Source organism: Acomys russatus, chromosome 2 (genome assembly GCF_903995435.1).
Source record: "Acomys russatus chromosome 2, mAcoRus1.1, whole genome shotgun sequence".
NCBI classification, from domain to species: Eukaryota; Metazoa; Chordata; class Mammalia; order Rodentia; family Muridae; genus Acomys; species Acomys russatus.
In genome coordinates, this window is record NC_067138.1 from 35867216 (window position 1) to 35886522 (window position 19307).

Below are 19307 nucleotides of genomic sequence, written 5' to 3' on the forward strand. Positions count from 1 at the left end.
TTGCTATGTAGAGGTTTTCTTTGGACTTGCGGAGATCTGCCTGTCTTTGTCTCCTGAGTGCTGGGATCAAAGGCCTTTCCGCCTTATTTTTAGTTTTTGTTTTTTAAAATTACTTGCGTGTCATGCATGTATGTGTGTATTTTGTCTGCGTGTATTATCTGTGAACCACTTCTGTGCAGTCTCCACAGAGGCTAAAGAGGGCATCTAATCCCCTGAGGCTGTGTTACAGTCAGTGTTAGTCATTATATGTGGTTGCTGGCAATCGAAGCCAGGTGCTCTGCAAGAGCATCCACTGCTCTTAACTGCTGAACCGTCTCCCCAGCTCCTCTACCTTAGTTTTTGAGGGAAGGTTTTTTTTACACTGATCTTGGAACCACCATTTCAACTAGTGAGTCTCTGGGATCCCGTTGTCTCTGATTCTCCACTTGTTGCTTGCAGGGCTGGGCTTCTCGGGAGCTTCTGGAGGGCCAGTCTCAGGTGCTCAAGTCTCCACGCACTATGCCATCCACTCAGGCCAACTTCTCCATGTACACTGTGTTCTAACGTGGATTTCTTTGATGCTGCTTCGTGGTTAATTTCTAATGGAAAATTAGGAACTAAGGAGACTATTCCTTTGTGTTGAAGGCCCTTTTGTGAAGCTTTAGGTTGGTGAATAAATAGTTTTCATGCTTTGGGAGCTGTGTGGAAATCTTTTTTTTTTTTTCCATTTCATCATTTATTTACATGTTGAAGCTCTCGCAGTTTTTACAAGCTGGTGAACACTGACAAATTATTTCTCCCACAGAACTATAACCAGCTGTGTGGAATTCTTACCCAGTGAGAGGGGAAATAGAATACATCTATTGTACAGACACAGTAGAAGATAATTCTGCTAGCCAATTCTGCTAGCCAATTTGCTTTTAGTTCTCTGGATAAAAAAGCTTTTTGTTGAATGATGATTATTATTTAATATTGACTTATTTTAGTGAATCAATGGTTAGTCCTTAACTAGCTTTATACCCTGATAACTACACAGAAAGACCAGGATCAGTTTAATTAGCCTATAGCTCAATGTGTTGGACCCTGGAGTCCAATTCAGGAAGGGGGTTGCCGCGAGAGACCACTCAAGTCACACAGGCTGGAGGTATAGGTAAAATTTATTACTGACACATCAGAAGTCCCAATTGTTGATGTGTCAGGGTCCCTCAGCACTCGGGAGGTGAAGGACCCCGAGTAGCTGTTACAGGCTAGTTTTAAAGGCTAAAACCACAAAGCAGGTGGGGTTGCTTATCAAGTTAGACCATATGGACATTAGGACATCTGGCATTGGGAAGCTCTTTGTGGAGGCTTGGGTGTGGGTCTCTAGAGCAGTTACTGAAAGCCGTTGGGGACATCTGATATATGGAAACTTACATGTAACTATTCTGGGAACTAGGGTGGAACTTTTGAAGTTAGCATTAACGAGAACTGGGAGAGGCGAGCAAGGCTGGACAAGCGAACAAGCATCTTGTATTTTACAATTTTACAGTTTCTCAAATGCTGTGCAATAATTCCTCCATCCTAAGCCTCCAAGCTAGGATAGTTTCCTCCTGTTCTGATTTCCCACTTTATACTTGATTTTTACTCATCTCCTAGGCCTGGTTCATTTCTCCTGATGTTTCCTGGTCTCCTCGTGGCTCAATCCTCTCCTTCCTTCTCTTTCTCCTCCCCTCACTCTATCAGGATGTCCCACCCTATTCTCATTGCTCAGCACTGGCTAGTTTGTTTTATTGACAACACAGAAAACAAATGGTGACATATTTAAACAAACTTGACGGAGATACTTAGAATAAACATCATATTGCAATGTCCAGATTGACACTAGATAGTGGGGTAGAGAAATCAACATTTGAGTAAACAAGTGTAAACTGTACACAGTCCACAAGAACATTATGCTAACAGCTTTTAAAGCGATCTGTGTGTGGGGACTGCTGGGATTTTTGCTGTGGATGCAAGCAAATATACTTGTTAAGTTTTGTTCTGGAATCAGTTGGGTTGAGAAAAGGGCCGTGATCACTCAGATGTTGGCCTCCTGTTCCCCCTCCTGCTCATTCTGAAGTGTGTGTATGCGGGAAGCTCCTGCTTAGGGATATGCAGAGCTCTTCAAGAGACTGGAGCAGCACGGTGTCCGTTATATATACAATAGTTCCCCTTTTACATTAGGCGAGGCTCAATGGGGGAGAGGCAGCGGTCAGATGACATTCATTGGCATTAATATTAGTCAGTAGGGTTTCTCTGTGTAGCCCTGGCTGTCCTGGACTCGCTTTGTAGAGCAGGCTGGCCTTGAACTCACAGAGATCCGCCTGCCTCTGCCTCCCAAGTGCTGGGATTACAGGTGTGTGCCACCACGCCCGGCTTAGTCAGTAGTTCTTAATTCACATGGATTTTAGAGATGTGTGAATTCCTTCCCCCTACACCTCAGTGCTTGGAACAAAATCCAGGTCTTTTATATATGCTAGGAACACATTTTGCCATGGAGGTGGGCTCTCTACCCAAGGCACAATTTTAAAAATATTTAAAAAGTAAACTTTAGGGCCAGTAAAATGGTTCAATGGGTAAAGGTTTGCTGCCATGGCTGATGAGCTGTTTGATCCCTAGACCCATGTGTTGGAAGTAAAGAACTGAGTCCTGAAAGTTGTCCTCTGACCGCCACATATACATGTGTAAATACAGTTAAGAAAAATTTAATAAAATAGAATAAAAAATTTAAAAACTTAGCCAGGGTCAGTGGCACATGCCTGTAATCCCAGCACTTGGGAGGCAGAGACAGGCAGCTCTCTGTGAGTTCAAGGCCAGCCTGGTCTACAAAGTGAGTCCACGACAGCTAAGGCTACACAAGGAAACCCTCTCTTGAAAAACAAACAAACAAAAACCAAAAACCTCTTAATTGTATGTATTTGGACCTTGCCATGTGATGTCATGGGATACTTATAGATAGTAAAATGGTTACTGAAGTGAAGCAAATTAACATATTCACCATCTCAGTTAATTTTTATGTCAAAAGCAAGTAAAATTTACTTATTCAGCCAACATCCCTAATCGAATAGTTTTATTAGTTAGATCTCATATTGTAGGTTAGATCTTTAGATTAATTGAGCCTATACAATTTGTTTTGACTTTTGAGACAGGGTCTCATACAGGCCAGACCGGCCTCAAAACCATGGTGTAACTGATCCTCTTGTCTCTGCCTCTCAAGTACTAGATTTACAAGATGTGCCTCTGTTAGCACCCATTCCTTAACGGTTCACTTTACTAGGGATTCATTAAAGAAGAGGGCACCAGATCTCGTTATAGCTGGCTGAGAGCCACCATTTGGTTGCTGGGAACTGATCTCAGGACCTTTGGAAGAAAGTACTCTTAACCTCTGAGCCATCTTTCCAGCCTTGTTTTGCCTTTCTAAAAATTTGATGATTTCTTTATTTTGCAGAGCTGCCTGCAGTTCAAGCACTTGTATTGAGTCAGACCCCCTAGTCTGTGCTATTTATTTTGAACTCTTAATGGTATATGCTGCCTCAACTGTGGTGAGACCAGTGGGGTCTTGTGCAGTCTGTGTTCAGGTCCCTCTGCCCACTATGTCCTGTGTGGTATGGTTTCCCAGACGAGACAACTCCTATCTGAAGGATAGGTTCCGTGTGCTTTCTGTTTGTTCCTAAGTAGCAGGTTTCAGTTCCTTGCCAGCTACTGTGTTAATGAACCCAGTCTCATCCTCTTCATCCTACAAGGCTGACTTGCACAGTCACTGGCTGGTTATTGAATCCTCTGTGGCCTTCAGTGAGTAGGACTGTTTGCTTCTCAAGGCCTGTGGGTGCATGTGACTAAGACCTGTGGCCCATCTCCTGTTTACAGTGTCAGATGTCATGTGTTTAATATTAGAGCAGAAATTCTTTTTCCTTCAGGTGGATGAATGGGACACATTTAAAATTGAGGGACATGCATGTGGGACATGCGTTTTTTCTAAGTGGAGGTCGCTTTTTTGCTGTTTCTCATAGTTTTGAATCTTTGCTGTCTCTCCTTAGAAGCCTAAAAATAAGACTTTATAAGACATGTTCTCCAAATGGTCTTTGAAAAAAACTTTTCATTCCCTAGCAAGTGGTTTAGACTTGTTCACTTACTTTGAATCTGCTTTTGTGAGGACCAGTGTGGGAAAAATTAAATTATGATGTTCAAAGAACTCTGTGACCACCTAAGCCAGCAGTGTTGATCTGTGGAAGATAAGGGAAAGGCAGGTCAGTGCAACACATCTTAGTAGCCGGTGTTGCCTCACGCTTCAGGGTTTATTTTAGGTATATGTAAGCACAGCACAATTTGGAAAAAAAACCTTTCCTGGTGATAATTAACTCAATCTCTTGTGCATAACAAAGCTTAAGACATAACTACATTGAAACTCTTTGGAGTACAATTGTATAAATGACTTCTTCCATAAAGATAGATTCTATAGCTTGCCCGAGAAAACAGCCTGAAGATAAGGGTCTGGGGGAGACAGGGTTATAGATTGACAGAGACAGACAAACCCAAGCGAAGGGACTGGGGAGGCCTGCTGTGGTCTCAGCACAAAGGTCACCAAACCTTACCTTTGCTCCCAGCCCTCTGGGCTGAAAACAGATTACCATCTCATCTTTGAAGAGACACCCCTGTGTGTGTGTGAGTGAGTGTGTACCATGCCTGGTTCCCCTGGGGCTTATCTGTGAGCCCAAGGACCTCCGTACCTCTCAGAGAGGAGTATTTAGCACTGCCTTTTAATTTAGTTTGTTTGCATGAATCTCTGTTTCAGCCTCCCAAGTGGCTCGAATTACAGGTGTGTGTACTCCTTCTTCCAGCTTCAATATTTCTTTTTAAAAATTTGAGAAAGGATCTCTGTACTTAGCTTGCACTGGCCTTGAGGTTTTGATGCAGCTGAGTCTCTATTGGGGCTGCTATGTGTACCACCAAACCTGACATGACCTTGTTTTATACTGTCTTCTCTTGTCTTTCATATGAATCCTTTTTTTTCTTTAATGAATCCTTCTTTTTTTTTCTTTAATGAATCCTTCTTTTATTTATTTTTGTGGAGCTTGACCACAGGGTTCTCAGGAATGCATTTTTTCTACTTTCAGGATTGAGTCAAAAGCTGCTTGTAAAATGGAGTCTTGCAGGGGAAGGCACAATCTGAAAAACTTCTTTTACACAATATAGAGTAACTTAGAACAGGCAGTAGCCTGATTTCAACATTCCCCTGCCCCCCCTTTTTTCCCCACCATCATACTTGTAGCACAGATTGGCTTTGGATTTGCTGTAATTCTTCTGCCTCAGCTTCCTGAAGTCTCAGAGTCCCCTTGCAGGTGGACACCAGTGCAGAGGCTTCAAATGCCATCTTAGGAGCACAGTACGAACACAGTAGAAGCCCAGTAGTGCGTCATAGGGTCACCTCAAAATTCCCAGTTTTTTGTATTGTCCAACTAACGGGGTATCTCAGCTAAGGGCTGGTTCATTAGTGTATCAATGCCACCTTGTACCTAGCTCATTGGCATATCCAAGCCCTTCTTGGGGTTGGCTCACTTTGGAGCTGCCTGCAGCTGCCTTCTGTCTTGTAAACACTATGTTATTCCAAGTCACACAAAATGGCTTCACTTATGTTCTTACTAGTGAGAAAATGGAAGGTATAGAAAGTAATGGTGTTGGCTTTTAGCCTAGTTAGCAGACAAGAAAGTCGGAGAAATTCCTCCATCTGCTTTAGCTTTAGGGATGAGATAAGGGATTCTATTCTGAAATTGTGATACTTTGGATCCCAAATATCAGCAAAATAGGGTTACTCTGTAGGCTCTGTTTCTTAAGAATTAAACTTTATTATACAACCTGACTAGCTTACACAAGAGGGAAAAAAGGTTAAAGGGAAAAAAGGGTGAACCTTCCGGTATCCGTTCCACGGGACAGGTCCTTAGGTATCTCTGGCCTGCATGCTGGTCCAGCCTGTTCGCAGATCCACGTGTGCTCAAGCCAGGTCTCAACCTGCTGCTGCTCTCTCCTCTCCACCTGCCTGTGTCACGTGCGAAGGGCGGTCTCTCTCTCCCATTGGGGGTCTCCTGCTCTCAACCTGCTGTTGCTTTCTCCTCTCTGCCTGTCTGGGCAGTCTCCTTCTCCCCTTGAGGCTCGATTAGAAAAACAATAGTCCAGGTGGAGTCCCCAGGTCTGCTTCCTGAATTCCAGGCCCAGTATGGCTCCACCCAGTCTATCACAAGGTATCCATGGGGTGCCCAAGGGTAAAGCCCGTCGAGACTGCTTTCACCTGTGACAAAGCTTACAGTCTTTCCCACATTACTCTGTATGTAGTTTTGTCCAACTTGGCATTCTTTTTAAGTGTACCATGTTACTATTGTTAATATATAGAAATCTTCTTTTTTGTATGTGCATATATGCATGTGTATTTGCATGTCTGTGGATACCTGTATGGGTGGGTCATGTACCTGTGTGTGTGTGTGTGTGTGTGTGTGTGTGTGTGTGTGTGTAGGCTAGAATAAGTGTCCTTTCTTCCTCCTGACTAAACCTGGAATTCTTTGATTAGGCTAATCTAGCTAGCCAGTTTACCCTGGAAACCCCCTGTTTTTGCTTCCTAAATTTAGGAATTACATGCAGGTTGCTATGCCTGTCCAGATTTTTTTGTTTGTTTCTCTTTTTTGAGACAGGGCTTCTTTGTATAGCCCTGGCTGCCCTAGAATTAGCTCTGTAGACCAGGCTGGTTTTGAACTCACAGAGATCTGACTGACTCTGCTGGGATTAAAGGTGTACAGGGTTGGGGGAGTTGAACTGTGGTTTTCATGCTTGAATAACCTACTTTATTATCTGAGCCATTTCTTTTCTTTCCTTGCCCCCCAGGGTTTCTCTGTGTAGCCTTGGCAGTCCTGGACTTGTTTTGTAGACTAGGCTGGCCTCGAACTCACAGCGATCTGCTTGCCTCTGCCTCCTAGAGTGCTGGGATTAAAGGTGTGTGCCACCATGCCCGGTTTAGAATTCTTCCTATATGTGTGTGTGTCTGTGTGTGTGTATATGTGTAGACTTTGGCAGTTGGCTCTCTTCTTGTACCATGTGGATCCCAGGCATCAAACTCAGGTCATCTGGCTTGGCAGCAGTGCCTTCACTGTGCGAACTATCTTGCCAGCCTTTGACTGAATCAAGTATGGTTAAGTTTGGTTTTATTTACTTATTTTTTTAGTATTGAGGCGCTGGGGATTAAACCTGGGGCCTTGCACATGTTAAGCCCTTGCCCTACCACTGAGCTACACTGTGAGTCTTTCACATATACTTAAAGTAATTCCCCTATCTGGACAAACATATCATGAAAAAATAAGCTTGCTTTGTTTTTGTGATTATTATAACATGGAAATTAATGGCTAGATTAGGTGTTTCTTTTCATAGTCCATGTTGTGTGATTAAAGTAAACAAAAAAATCTTGCTTTAATACCAACACTTTTGTTTGTATACTCCTATACAAGACATGATTATGCCATTTCTCACTGTTAATTTTTTTTTACACATGATAAAAGCAGACTAGTATATTTACATATATTACAGGTAGAATAATAAAGCCATTTACCTGACTTTTATATCTAGTATTCAATAAGAGTGTCTCCCTGAATAGCAGAATTATGCAGGGGACACTACACACTGGAATTGGAGAGGAAGCTTAGCTTTACTGCAGTCTGAGCTGGTGTAACCTAACTAGCTAGAGGATATGCAATTCCTGATTGACAGCAGGACCAGCAGTATGCAGATTCTGTAAGGGAGAACACCCAGCTCTGTTAGGAACCACTGCATTCACCCCGCCTGTCTTCTGGTTTTCGAGTCTGCTAGATTTGTAAACAAATAGCACAAAACAGTCCCTCTTGTTTTTATTAAAGTGATACTGCAGTGCTGCTTCAGCCCTTCAGCCAGGCATGCACGTGTGGAAATGTGATATTCTCACCACATTAGCTAATTCTAAGCTGTGTTTCATGCTTATCTCTAGACCTTTGTGCATCGAATCCTATCTCGAGCTGCTCTCTTTATACACAAGAGTGTTTTGCTTGTGCTTTCCTGTCTTCTGTGAGAAGCTTTATGTAGGTCAGGCTTGGCTTAAGCAGCTTTCCCAAACCTGCGTCAGCTTAAGCTGGAGGAATTTTAATAAGCCCTCCCCTGTAGGCGTGGGCCTAAATGAGGCTAGCCTAGTTAAGCCTGAGCTTTCTGTCTGTGAAAAGAGCTGAGCAGAGCTGAGAGCTGCATGGTGGTTTCAGAAACTGCCTTCTTAATTTCAAAAGAACAATGGTAGGAAAAGCTAGATCTTCCAATTTTACCTTATCTGAAAAGCTTGATTTGCTAAATCTTGTGAAGCCATATGTAAAAATTCTCGAAGAACACACTAATAAGAATTCAGTAATAGTGGAAAAGAATAGATGTTGGGATGTCATAGCAGTTAACTACAATGCAATTGGAGTAGACCGCCCTCCTCGAACAGCTCAGGGCCTACGCAGCCTTTACAAAAGGCTCAAAGAATATGCCAAACAGGAGCTATGGCAGCAGAAGGAGGCCCAGGCAGACTTTAAAAGCAATATTTCCGAGCCAACCAAGAAAGTTATGGAGATGATTCCCCAGATTTCCAGCTTTTGCCTGATAAGAGACAGGAGCTACACACAAAGGTAAGCTTTATTTTGTTTTGTTGTGGGAAATGATGGCGCCTCCTATCTATTGGGCTCTGGCTCAGCTGGGCTTGAGATGTGCATAGTAAGCGCCTCACAAGGGGAGCCATGAATAGTGGCTTTGTTTGCTTTCTTTAAAAAAAAAAAAAAGTAAAGCTTTGAGGAATTTTTCGGTTCTGCTAGATTTAAACTACTTTTTAACTGTCTTTTCCCTCTTTCATCTGGGAGTTTCTAAAAGTAAAGGTTAGGGAGGAATTAATGGGATGAAGCTTGTGACATCACTAAATAAACTTCTGAACACTTCATTAGCATATATTGTACAAAATAATGTGTTTCATTTTTATAATATGTATTATGTACTTTGATTATATCTCATAAACTTTTTAAGCCTTAAAATTAGCTTACTTGCTTCTGAGATATTATTCTTATTTAAGATTATATTTCATTGAAATAGGTTTTTTATTTTTTTATATTAAATTTGTATACCGTTAGTAGCTTTGGAGCAAATGGAAACTTTTTGTTTCTTTTATGAATTATTACTGTATATGTTTCTTGAATATGCACTGAACTAACACAACTTAAAATCAAACTCATTAATGACATGATTGTGTATGTGAAGACTGCTGTTTTTCTAGTATATTTGAAATTGATAGGATGGGAACTAACTAAAGGAAGTTAACACCTAATTAAGAGGTTTAGATTATATAATAGAATGAAGTGTAGTTGATTAGTGGTCTAGTTTCACTTTGATATTGGGCCATAGAAAAGGGTAAACTTTCTCATACTGCTCTGTAGTTTAAAAAACTCAGTTTTAGTAAGGGCAACCTAGGTTAGGGGTTGCAAACAATTTTGGGTTAAGCTTGTTTTGTATGATTATTTGCTTAAGAATCGTAAAAGCTGTTACCTGTGACTAATTCAAATTTAACTCTTGATATAAGATAAAAATGGCAGCCCCATCCTTCCACTGGGTCACTTAGGGTAATTTACACGAACTGTAAACTAACTCCTTGCTAGTTGGAGGCCTTTCAAACAAAGGTGCAGTGTGCTTTCTTGCTCCAGCAGAGACATTATGTAAGCAAAATTGCTGATAACCTTGGAACTTCTTGAAGTTAGGAGAGCAACAGAAGAGGAAAACTTTAGCAGAGCCTGTCTGTTGCTTTGGTAACTTATTAGGAGATATTTTTTATCTTTCTGCCCTATACTGCTTTTTTATACTTGATAGCAAAGATTTAAAAAAAAAATGCACCCCATTTGGTGATCCAGGACCCGGCTATACAGTGGGCTAATTGTTGGGGCCACTAGTAGAAATTTTCACAGTGGTGACAAATGATGAGATTCTGTGTTGGATGGATAATAATCTCCACAGTAAAATTGTTTGGTACTGCACTAGTTTTGAATTTTGCCTATTTCAAAAATAGCGTGGAGAAGAATGGCTTTTGTATTACTGGTATAAAACTATACCTTTTGGCTATTAGACTTAGATTTTTATAATTTGAAAATGATACGTAAACACTGTGATTTTAGTTAGTTGCATATTTAAAAATACAGCAAATGCAGACGAGAATGTAAGTAGTCACCTATTTACATTTTGATCGTCATATGTCACACACGTGAGTTTTTGATATACTAACATTTCTCTGATAAAAATGAGCTAGGTGATTTCTCCATCTGATTGTTGAAATAGCACTGTTTACTAGTATTTTAAAAAAGGAAGAATGTAAGAAATATGTCTCTCATGTTAGTATCTACATTGATATTTTTCTGCTAGCTTATCATTTAATATATTTATGTTTTTAATCTCAGTTTATACATATTTAGCTGAGATCATTTCAAATTCTATTTACCCCGGAAGTTTAAAGTTTGTAATTTTGATTATATTTTTACACAAATATTATTATTAATTTGACTAAACTCTCTAATAGGAAATTTAACTGCAGGTTTTATAAATTTTTAAAAATATCTACTGGCTTTGTTACAACTTATAATTATTAAAAAAATTTTATGTCTTTGAATAAAAGCAGATTGTAGTTTATATTTTGTAATTCTTTCAATCCTCTAAATTTAGATTCTTAGTTTTAAAAATTTTTTACTTCTGCTTATCTTTCTTGAGACTTTCTCTTATGCTTTGTTTTATTACTTATAATGCTTTACCAAAATAGAATGAATAATCTAGGCATAAACATATTTTTAATTTGTATGGGAGTATAATTTCTATATTTGTATGCTGCATACTATGTTGCAGCAGAAACTATGAAGATGATTTAAAACAGTTTTTATTTGTAGCTTTAGCCTTTTCTGATTCCAGGCTTTAGTCTAGACCAAAGCTTCTCAACATATGGGTCATGACACTTTTGGGGATCACATATCTGATATTTACATTATGATTCATAACAGTAGCAAATTTACAGTTATGAAGTAACAGTGAAATAATTTTATGGTTGTCTATGTCCTATAGACATTTGTCCACCATCTTCCTCAAAGTCATCAGCTTTTAAGATTTGTAGATCAGTGCAGGACAGAAATAGGAGGACACATCAGATGACCTAGCGTCTAAGAACCTCAGCGGTGTAGGGACAATTAATGTTTCTTTGAGAACATTAAAATGGCTTTTCTGGGCTAGTGGGGTGGCTCAATTGGCCAAGGAATTTGCTGCCTGATGAGCTGCCTTTGACTCCAGTACAGGTGTGGCGCCAGGAAGGAGGGGAGAGCAGACTGCTGCATGTGTGTTCTGACCTCCACACATGCAAATAAATAATTGTAAAAAACAAGTTTATTTGTTTACTTTTTTGTTTGTTTTTGTTTTTTTTTTTTTTTTCGTTTTTTTCTTTTTTTTTTTTTTTTTTTGAGATAGGGTTTCTCTATGTAGCCTTTGCTGTCCTGGACTCTTATTTATTTACTTTCTAAACTTGAGTCTGAGGCGGTGGTTCTGTTAGTAAAGGCCTGCCACACAAGCGTGAAGATCTGCATCAGATCTCTAGAGTACATGGAAAAAGCTCAGAATGCAGTATCTGGCGCTGGGAGGAGGCAGGACAGGTGGATCCCTGAAATTCATTGGCCAGCTGTTTTACTCAATGGGTGAGCCTCAGGTTCAGAGAGACCCTACAGTAAAAACAAAACAAAACAACCCAAAAATGGTAGAAAGCAATGGAAGAAAGATACTTGACAATTACTTGGGCCTCTGTGGGGACACACACACATGTTCAATTCTCAGCACCTACATTGCAACTCACAAGTATGTAATTGTAATACCGTCTACGGGTCTTGATTGAGTTCATTTTCAATGCCAATTAAGGAATTAAAAGGCATGAAAGTTCTTGACCTGCAAAGGGTAGCAGAGAAATCTTGAACGTTGAAGGTAGCAACAATAGAATCAGCCAGCAGGTGAAGGAAGAAAAGTATTTATTGGGGATAAGGAAACACATAGGGAAAAACATCCTTTACAGAGAGGAGAGAGGAGCAAGGGAGTTGGAAAACAAACAAACAAACACCCCCCCCCCCCAAACAACAACAACAAAAAGCTTTTTCAGACAACGTTTCTCTGTGTAGTTCTGACTGTCCAAAAACTCACTACACAGATCAGGCTGGCCTTGTACTCAGAAATCCACCTGCCTCTGTCTGCCTTCTGAGTGCTGGGGTTAACAGGGTTTTTGTGGCTATTTTGACATAGGGTGTGGTATATAGCCCAGGCTGCCATGGAACATGAGTTTATCCTGTTTCTGTCTTGTAAGTGCTGGGATTACAGGTATGTGCTATCACCCTCTAATCAAAGATTTGTAGTTAAATGTACTAAATATATAAATATGAAATTATGCTATAAGTATATTATGCTTATTGCTTATAGTGTTTTGTTTTCTTTTAATGTGCTATAGTGCAAACTTGGATGAGGCTGCCCAAGCTGGTACCAGTTCACTGCAGGTAATGGTGGATCACCATCCTGTTGCTATTACTGTAGAGGTGAAGCAAGAAGAGGATGTTAAACCGTCTCCTCCACTGGTTTCCAATCCTCAGCACAATAATACTTTAGAACAAAGAGAAGAGCATGAATTAATGCATGTTCTGGAAGGATCCCTGTCTCCATCACTTTCTTCTGTTGATATGAGAATGACATCATCTCCGTCTTCTATTCCAAGGAGAGATGATATTTTTCATCATGACAATGGAGAACACTTTAGGTCTCTGCTAAGATGTGACCCTCAGGTCCTGCAGATGTTAAAAGAAGAGCATCAGATAATTTTAGAAAATCAAAAGAATTTTGGATTATATGTTCAGGAGAAGAGGGATGGATTGAAAAGAAGGCAGCGGCTGGAGGAGGAGCTGCTAAGAGCAAAGATTGAAGTAGAGAAGCTGAAAGCAATTCACTTACGGCACAATCTGCCTGAGTATAGTAGTCTCTAAGAATGTCTTTCAGTCTTACGATGTGATAGTTTTAATTTTGTCAGAGTTATTTTAATTTTGGAGTTATCATGAAGCTCAGCACATTTCCTATAAAAATGTTATTATTCTCTTTCTTACAAAAAAGCTTTTGACATAATTTTCTTTTCCTTTTTGAGTCTTCCCTCCCTCCCTCCCTCCCTCCCTCCCTCTTTTCTTTCTTTCTTTCTTTCTTTCTTTCTTTCTTCTTCTTCTTCTTCTCTTTCTTTTTCTTTCTTTCTTTCTTTCTTTCTTTCTTTCTTTCTTTCTTTCTTTCTAGACAGGGTTTCTTTGTAGCCCCGACTGTCTTGGAACTAGTTTTGTAGACCAGAGCTGGCCTTGAACCTGTTTTTTTTTTTTTTTTAAATTCAAAAACACAATTTTCTAAGTATTCAATTTTCTCTTCAGCTACTAAACCTTACTGATTGGTTGGCATGCTAATCCAGTTTATTTCCTTTCCTCAATTTTTTTCTAAGCCATTTAACTGTTGACCTTATGTAAGATCTTTTGTCTTGATTATACAAAATAGTACAAATAGAGTTACATATAGTGCATAAGCCTCTAATCTCAGTCCACGAGAAGTATAGGCAGATGAGAAGAGGATGCCATCTTTGGGTACATACCAGTCAGCTTGTGCTGTATGAAATCTTGTGTCAAACAAAACAAAATACACAAAATTGTATAAACATGTACATATTATTTCAAAGTACTGAATCTTCAACAGTTTTAGCTACAACTTTGGAAGTTAGAGATGAGAGAGAGAGAGAGAGAGAGAGGGAGGAGCAAGCATGTGTTGGAAGTTACCTAATGAATGGTAGGTACCTTTAACTGCTTAGCTACATCTCTAGTTTTTTTTTTGTTTTTTGTTTTTTGTTTTTTGTTTTTTTTAAATAGGATCTTACTGTGTAGGCCAGGCTAGCCTGTAATACAAGCGCCTCCTATCCCAGTCTTCTGAATACTGGCATTATAGGTATCTGCTAAATTAACAATAACAAACAACTCGTATGCATGACATTGCTGTTCTTTATCTCTTGAGAGAATGTTAGACCATGGAGTTGGAAGACATTTGCAAAACACTTCAGTTTAGAGGTAATGAAACTGAGGTTCAGGGAGAGTGCCATAATTTATTCTAGGTATCAAAGCTTTTTATGGCATTAGTATTATTGGGGGTGGGTGGGAAGGGGAGGTAATGGTGGTGGTGATTTTTATTCCTTATTTATCCTATAGAAGTAAAAATCTAGGAAAATCTATGTAATTAAAATCACCTTTTGGGTTGGAGGTGTAACACTTCCCTGGCATGTCTGAGGTCTTATCCTCTGGTACAAAAGAAATTCACTTTTATACATTGCTGTGTTACGAAGTCTAGGGAATTGTATCCATCCTACCCTCCTTCTTTTTTGTTTTGCTAAAAGAGGTCAGGACTTTTTATTGATAATATTGCATATTTTGACTATGTGATTAAAATTATCTTAATTAATTTTAAATGTTTTTCTGGAAAATGTTTTCTTCACAGTAAACTTAGAGAATAAAACAAAATGGAAATTACTTATTAATGAAAATAACAAAAATCATGTTTACATATAAGTTGTAGATTTTTATAAGTATGATTTTTGTAAATATTGTAGTATTCATGGAAATAAAATCTTAGTTTTTATAAAGCTTACATATTTAATTTATGTTAAGTATTTAATGTGTGTCTTACATATTTGATTTCCATTTTTGCTGGGATTTTGATGAGGACAGACTTTTAAAAGTCAGGCTTTTGGATTGGGCAGGTAGAGTTTCAGAAATCCTGGGGATAAAAGGAGCTTGGAGTTAGAGTGAGCTCTTGTGGAAACACTAGAGACTGGGATGAAGTGGACCAAGGTGTCCAAGCACAAGTGCACTCTTAGCCAGGCAGTTTGTAAGTGAGGGTAGGTAGAAAGATTTTGGTGACTTGAACTAGGGGCTTTGTTTTGGTCTCACAGTGACCTGGAACACATGATGTAGATCAAGTTGGCCTCAGTCGCCCAGTGACCATTCACTGTGGAGTGCTGGGACCAAAGGCTCGCCTGACAGCTTTCTTGACTGCACTGGGTACCTTCATTTAGTTCAAGTTGGACTTTTATATGCAGGAATATGTCAGAAATCTGTATTCTCTGTGAAAATGTCCAGTTTTTAAATGTTTGCAATTCATTCAGAATGCTTTTAAAACACACTTTAGGCATGCTAGTGGGCCTGCCCTTTAGCTCTGGGGCTTCCAAGCTTCCAGTTGGTCTTTGGAGTAAAAGGTTCAGGAAGGCTAGGGCTGTGGTCCAGAGCTCTCCTGGTGTGCTTGAGGCTTCAGGTTCCATCCACAGCACCACACACGCAGCAGTGTGGGGCCTGAGCCTCAGCATCATTGTTAGAGAAATATAAATCAATCAGTGACTCAGGAACTAGGGCTGGGGTTCTGCGGTCTGTTAATAGTGTCCCCTAGGGATCCTAGGGTAAGAATTGAAGTTGGTGCTTACTAAATCAGCCAGCTTCTCAGCAGTTCTTTTTTTTTTTTTTTTTAAAGATTTATTTATTTATTATTTATATAGTATCCTGCCGGCATATATGCGTGCATGCTAGAAGAGGGCACCAGATCTTATTGTAGATGGTTGTGAGCCACCATGTGGTTGCTGGGAATTGAACTCAGGACCTTTGGAAGGGCAGCCAGTGTTCTTAACCTCTGAGCCATCTCTCCAGCCCCCTTCTCCGCAGTTCTTGTTGAAGAGAATACGGGTGAAATGGAATTGAGAGGATAGCAACTTGTTACCAAGTTATGGGTTAATATTAACTGCTATTTTTACAGAGTAAGATTTAACTGAATATAAAGTGAGAAACTATTGAAGGCTTTTTGATTATAGAGATGACATGATTAAAGATGTGTTTTAGGGCTGGGCACTGTGGTGTATGCCTGTAATTCCAGCACTTAGGGAGGCAGAGGTAAGGCCAGCCTGGTCTACAAAATCAAGTCCAGGACAGCCAAGGCTATACAGAGAAACTGTCTCAAAAAACCAAACAAAAAGGGAAAATCCGAATCAACCAAACAAACAAAAAGATGTATTTTGGGAAGAATGCTATCAAATTTAGTGATACAAGGAGTGATTACAGAAAAAAGTAAAATGAAGTGGATTCTTAGGGTACTAGGTTAGCTTATCTATTTAATTTTGTTGGTTGAATCACAAAAGCATTTTATACTTTACACTTAAAGTAAGTAAACATTTGTATTGTGATATGTCTTGAGGGCCGAGGATGTAGCTCGAATGCTTGCCTGGTGCCCAGGAGGCCTCTGGGAGAGATTCTCAACACTGCAAAAACCTGTGTGTGGGTGGTGGTGCACCCCTATAATCCTAGCACTTGGCACCGGAGGATCAGGAGTTCAAGGTTATGGATTCTTTTGCTTTATTTGCTTGCTTGTTTGTGATTTTGAGACGGGTTTCTCTGTGTAGCTTTGGCTGTCCTGGAACTCTTTGTAGACCAGGCTGGCCTCGAACTCACAAATATTTGTGTCTCTGCTTCCCGAGTGCTGAGATCGGAGGCGCGTATCACCACCACCTGGTGTTTATGGCAGATTGTCTTTTTAATCTGTGCTATGACTTTCATTTAAAGTGTATGACTCTTCTAGTTTTAGGTAACATTTTTTATAATACAATTTTACTGAGTATGTCTTTATAGTAGAGATCTTTTTGAAATTATTAAAAGTAAGAGAAGATATGAAGTGTAATTCACATTATAATTTCAGAGTGCTACCACTCATACTTGATAATAAACATTCAGTCTGATTATTGATTGTTTAATAGGAAAACCCATTTTGTAAGTGTTTCTGTGGAAAATTAACTCTGTGAAATGCTTCTAGAAAATAATTCAATGTTTAAAAAATATATATCTGCTTTGATGGTTTGGTTCTATAATCAGTGTGGAAATTAAAAATATATAGATGCAAAATTGCCTTTGAAATTCCTTGGTTGTACATAAAATGGTATGGTCACGTTTTCCTCTAGTGTTGTTCAAATTTGCTGTTTCCCCATGTCAAGTGACACAATTTGGTAGCAGTTAAGGACTATGTAGAATAATAAACATGCCTTTAATTCCAGCACTCGTGAGGCAGAGGCAGGCAGAATAAAGTTCGAAACCAGCCTGGTCTACAAAGTGAGTCCAGGACAGCCAGGGCTACACAGAGAAACCCTGTCTCAAGAAACAAAACAAAAAAACAAAAAAACAAACAAAAACAAAAAACAAAAAAAAGAAACAAAACAAACCAAACAAACAAACAAACAAAAACTTAATTTTTTTGTATTTTAAATCTGGAATTCCATTCATCAGAGTAAACTTACTGTTATTTTTTATGAATCAATACTGTTTTAATTGTAAAAGTTATAAAATAATAATTTCACCTATTCTCTAATTCGTGTTTTCAAAGAAGTGTTTATGACAATTCCTGAGTAAAGCAAAGAAAAAAAAAATTAGTTATTTGACCACAGAACCCTTTTTTAAGTAATCCCCTCCCCCGATCTTGTAGAGTACAGCTTGGAAATTTTGAGCTAAATCTCATCTCTTTCTTTTTTGATACTGAGGCATTTTGAATTTGAGGACTGCCTGTGACCTGTGGGCAGCCTTTGCTGAGGGCAGGTTTTACTCTGCGGAAGCTTCCAACATCCTACATACCATCCAGAGCTGTGGGGCCCAGGGAGCTCACACTATGTGAGAAAAGCTGGGAAAATGAGGGCTTTTATTTGTTCATGTTTTAGGTGTGATTCTGTAGAGATACTTTAAATTTGAAAATGTGCTAAGGTAAATGATCGTTTGATTTCTCTCTTTTTTTTTTTGTTTTTTGGGGACAGGTTTTCTCTGTGTCTTGGAACTCACTTGTAGATCAGGCTAGACTTGAACTCAGAGATCTGCCTGCCTATGCCTCCCAAGAGCTGGGACCATAGGTGTGCACCACCACTCCCAGTGAGGAAAAAGTTTTTGATGAAGCAAACTTGAAAGAAAATTATCTTCAAGACTGTAATAGATACCAAATACATTGTATCTAAATATCATACATAAAACAATCTTAAGGTCCATAAAATCTCAAAATAAATATTTGGTTGTGATGCTTGGGAAGTAAATGAAATAAAAAACACAGGAGTGAAATTTTAAAATTAGGCAACTTAATTAAAATGAGCAGAACTGTGCTGAATCTTTGTATATATTTTTGAGATATCTACATTTTTTTTTTGTCTATACATGGTGTGCTTTTTTTTTTTTTTTTTTTTTTTTTTTTTGGTTTTTTGAGACAGGGTTTCTCTGTGTAGCCTTGGCCATTCTGGACTCACTTTATAGACCAGGCTGGCCTCGAACTCACAGTGATCCGCCTGCCTCTGCCTCCCGAGTGCTGGGATTAAAGGCGTGCGCCACCACGCCCGGCTAACATGGTGTGCTTTTATTTAGTTATTTTAATAAGTACCTGTAGTCACACCAGGATGATTAATATATTTTTATAGTCCTTTGAATTGATTAAGCTAGTAGGTATAATTTAAAATTATTTTTTCAATTGCTTTGTAAATAATAAGAAATAAATGAGTAAATGCAAGTAAAAATATAACCCATCAATTCAATTTACATGCTTTAACATTTATTTTGTTTTTGTGGCAGTTCAATGTAACATGGATTAGCTTTGAACTCCCTGTGTATCTGTAGATACCCTGGAACATTTTCCTGTGCTATCCAAGTTCTGTGGTTCTAGGTGTGCCACCATGCTGATTTAGGCGATGCTCAGCGTCCACCGTGCTGATTTAGGCGATGCTCTGCGTCCACCGTGCTGATTTAGGCGATGCTCAGCGTCCACCGTGCTGATTTAGGCGATGCTCAGCGGCCACCGTGCTGATTTAGGCGATGCTCAGCGTCCACCGTGCTGATTTAGGCGATGCTCAGCGGCCACCGTGCTGATTTAGGCGATGCTCAGCGTCCACCGTGCTGATTTAGGCGATGCTCAGCGGCCACCGTGCTGATTTAGGCGATGCTCAGCGTCCACCGTGCTGATTTAGGCGATGCTCAGCGGCCACCGTGCTGATTTAGGCGATGCTCAGCGGCCACCGTGCTGATTTAGGCGATGCTTAGCAGTCAGCCCAGGGCTTCTTGCGTATAGGTAAGCACTCTATCAAATGAGCTGCATCTCCAGCTCCAAATGGATGACTGATGTGAGTGCATCGGAGAGCTATACTTGTTAGGAGGCATTTTGTG

General features: G+C 39.6%; 2 protein-coding genes across 2 annotated transcripts in view; both read left to right on the forward strand.

Moving 5' to 3' along the window:
* Positions 1–19307, forward strand: part of Rad54b (RAD54 homolog B) — a 71149-nt gene that overhangs the window by 13912 nt on the left and 37930 nt on the right. The window lies entirely within an intron of this gene.
* Fsbp (fibrinogen silencer binding protein) lies at positions 7691–13212 on the forward strand. Its single transcript, XM_051160304.1, has 2 exons — positions 7691–8663; positions 12533–13212. Exons 1-2 carry the CDS (start codon positions 8290–8292, stop codon positions 13056–13058), a joined length of 900 nt encoding a protein of 299 aa, XP_051016261.1. The 5' UTR covers positions 7691–8289; the 3' UTR covers positions 13059–13212.

Bases quoted from the DNA above. Each gene is read 5' to 3' on its own strand.
- Fsbp (XM_051160304.1), top strand. From the start codon at position 8,290: ATGGTAGGAAAAGCTAGATCTTCCAATTTTACCTTATCTGAAAAGCTT. The intron at 8,664-12,532 runs GTAAGCTTTATT...AATGTGCTATAG, and splicing joins GACAGGAGCTACACACAAAG to TGCAAACTTGGATGAGGCTG.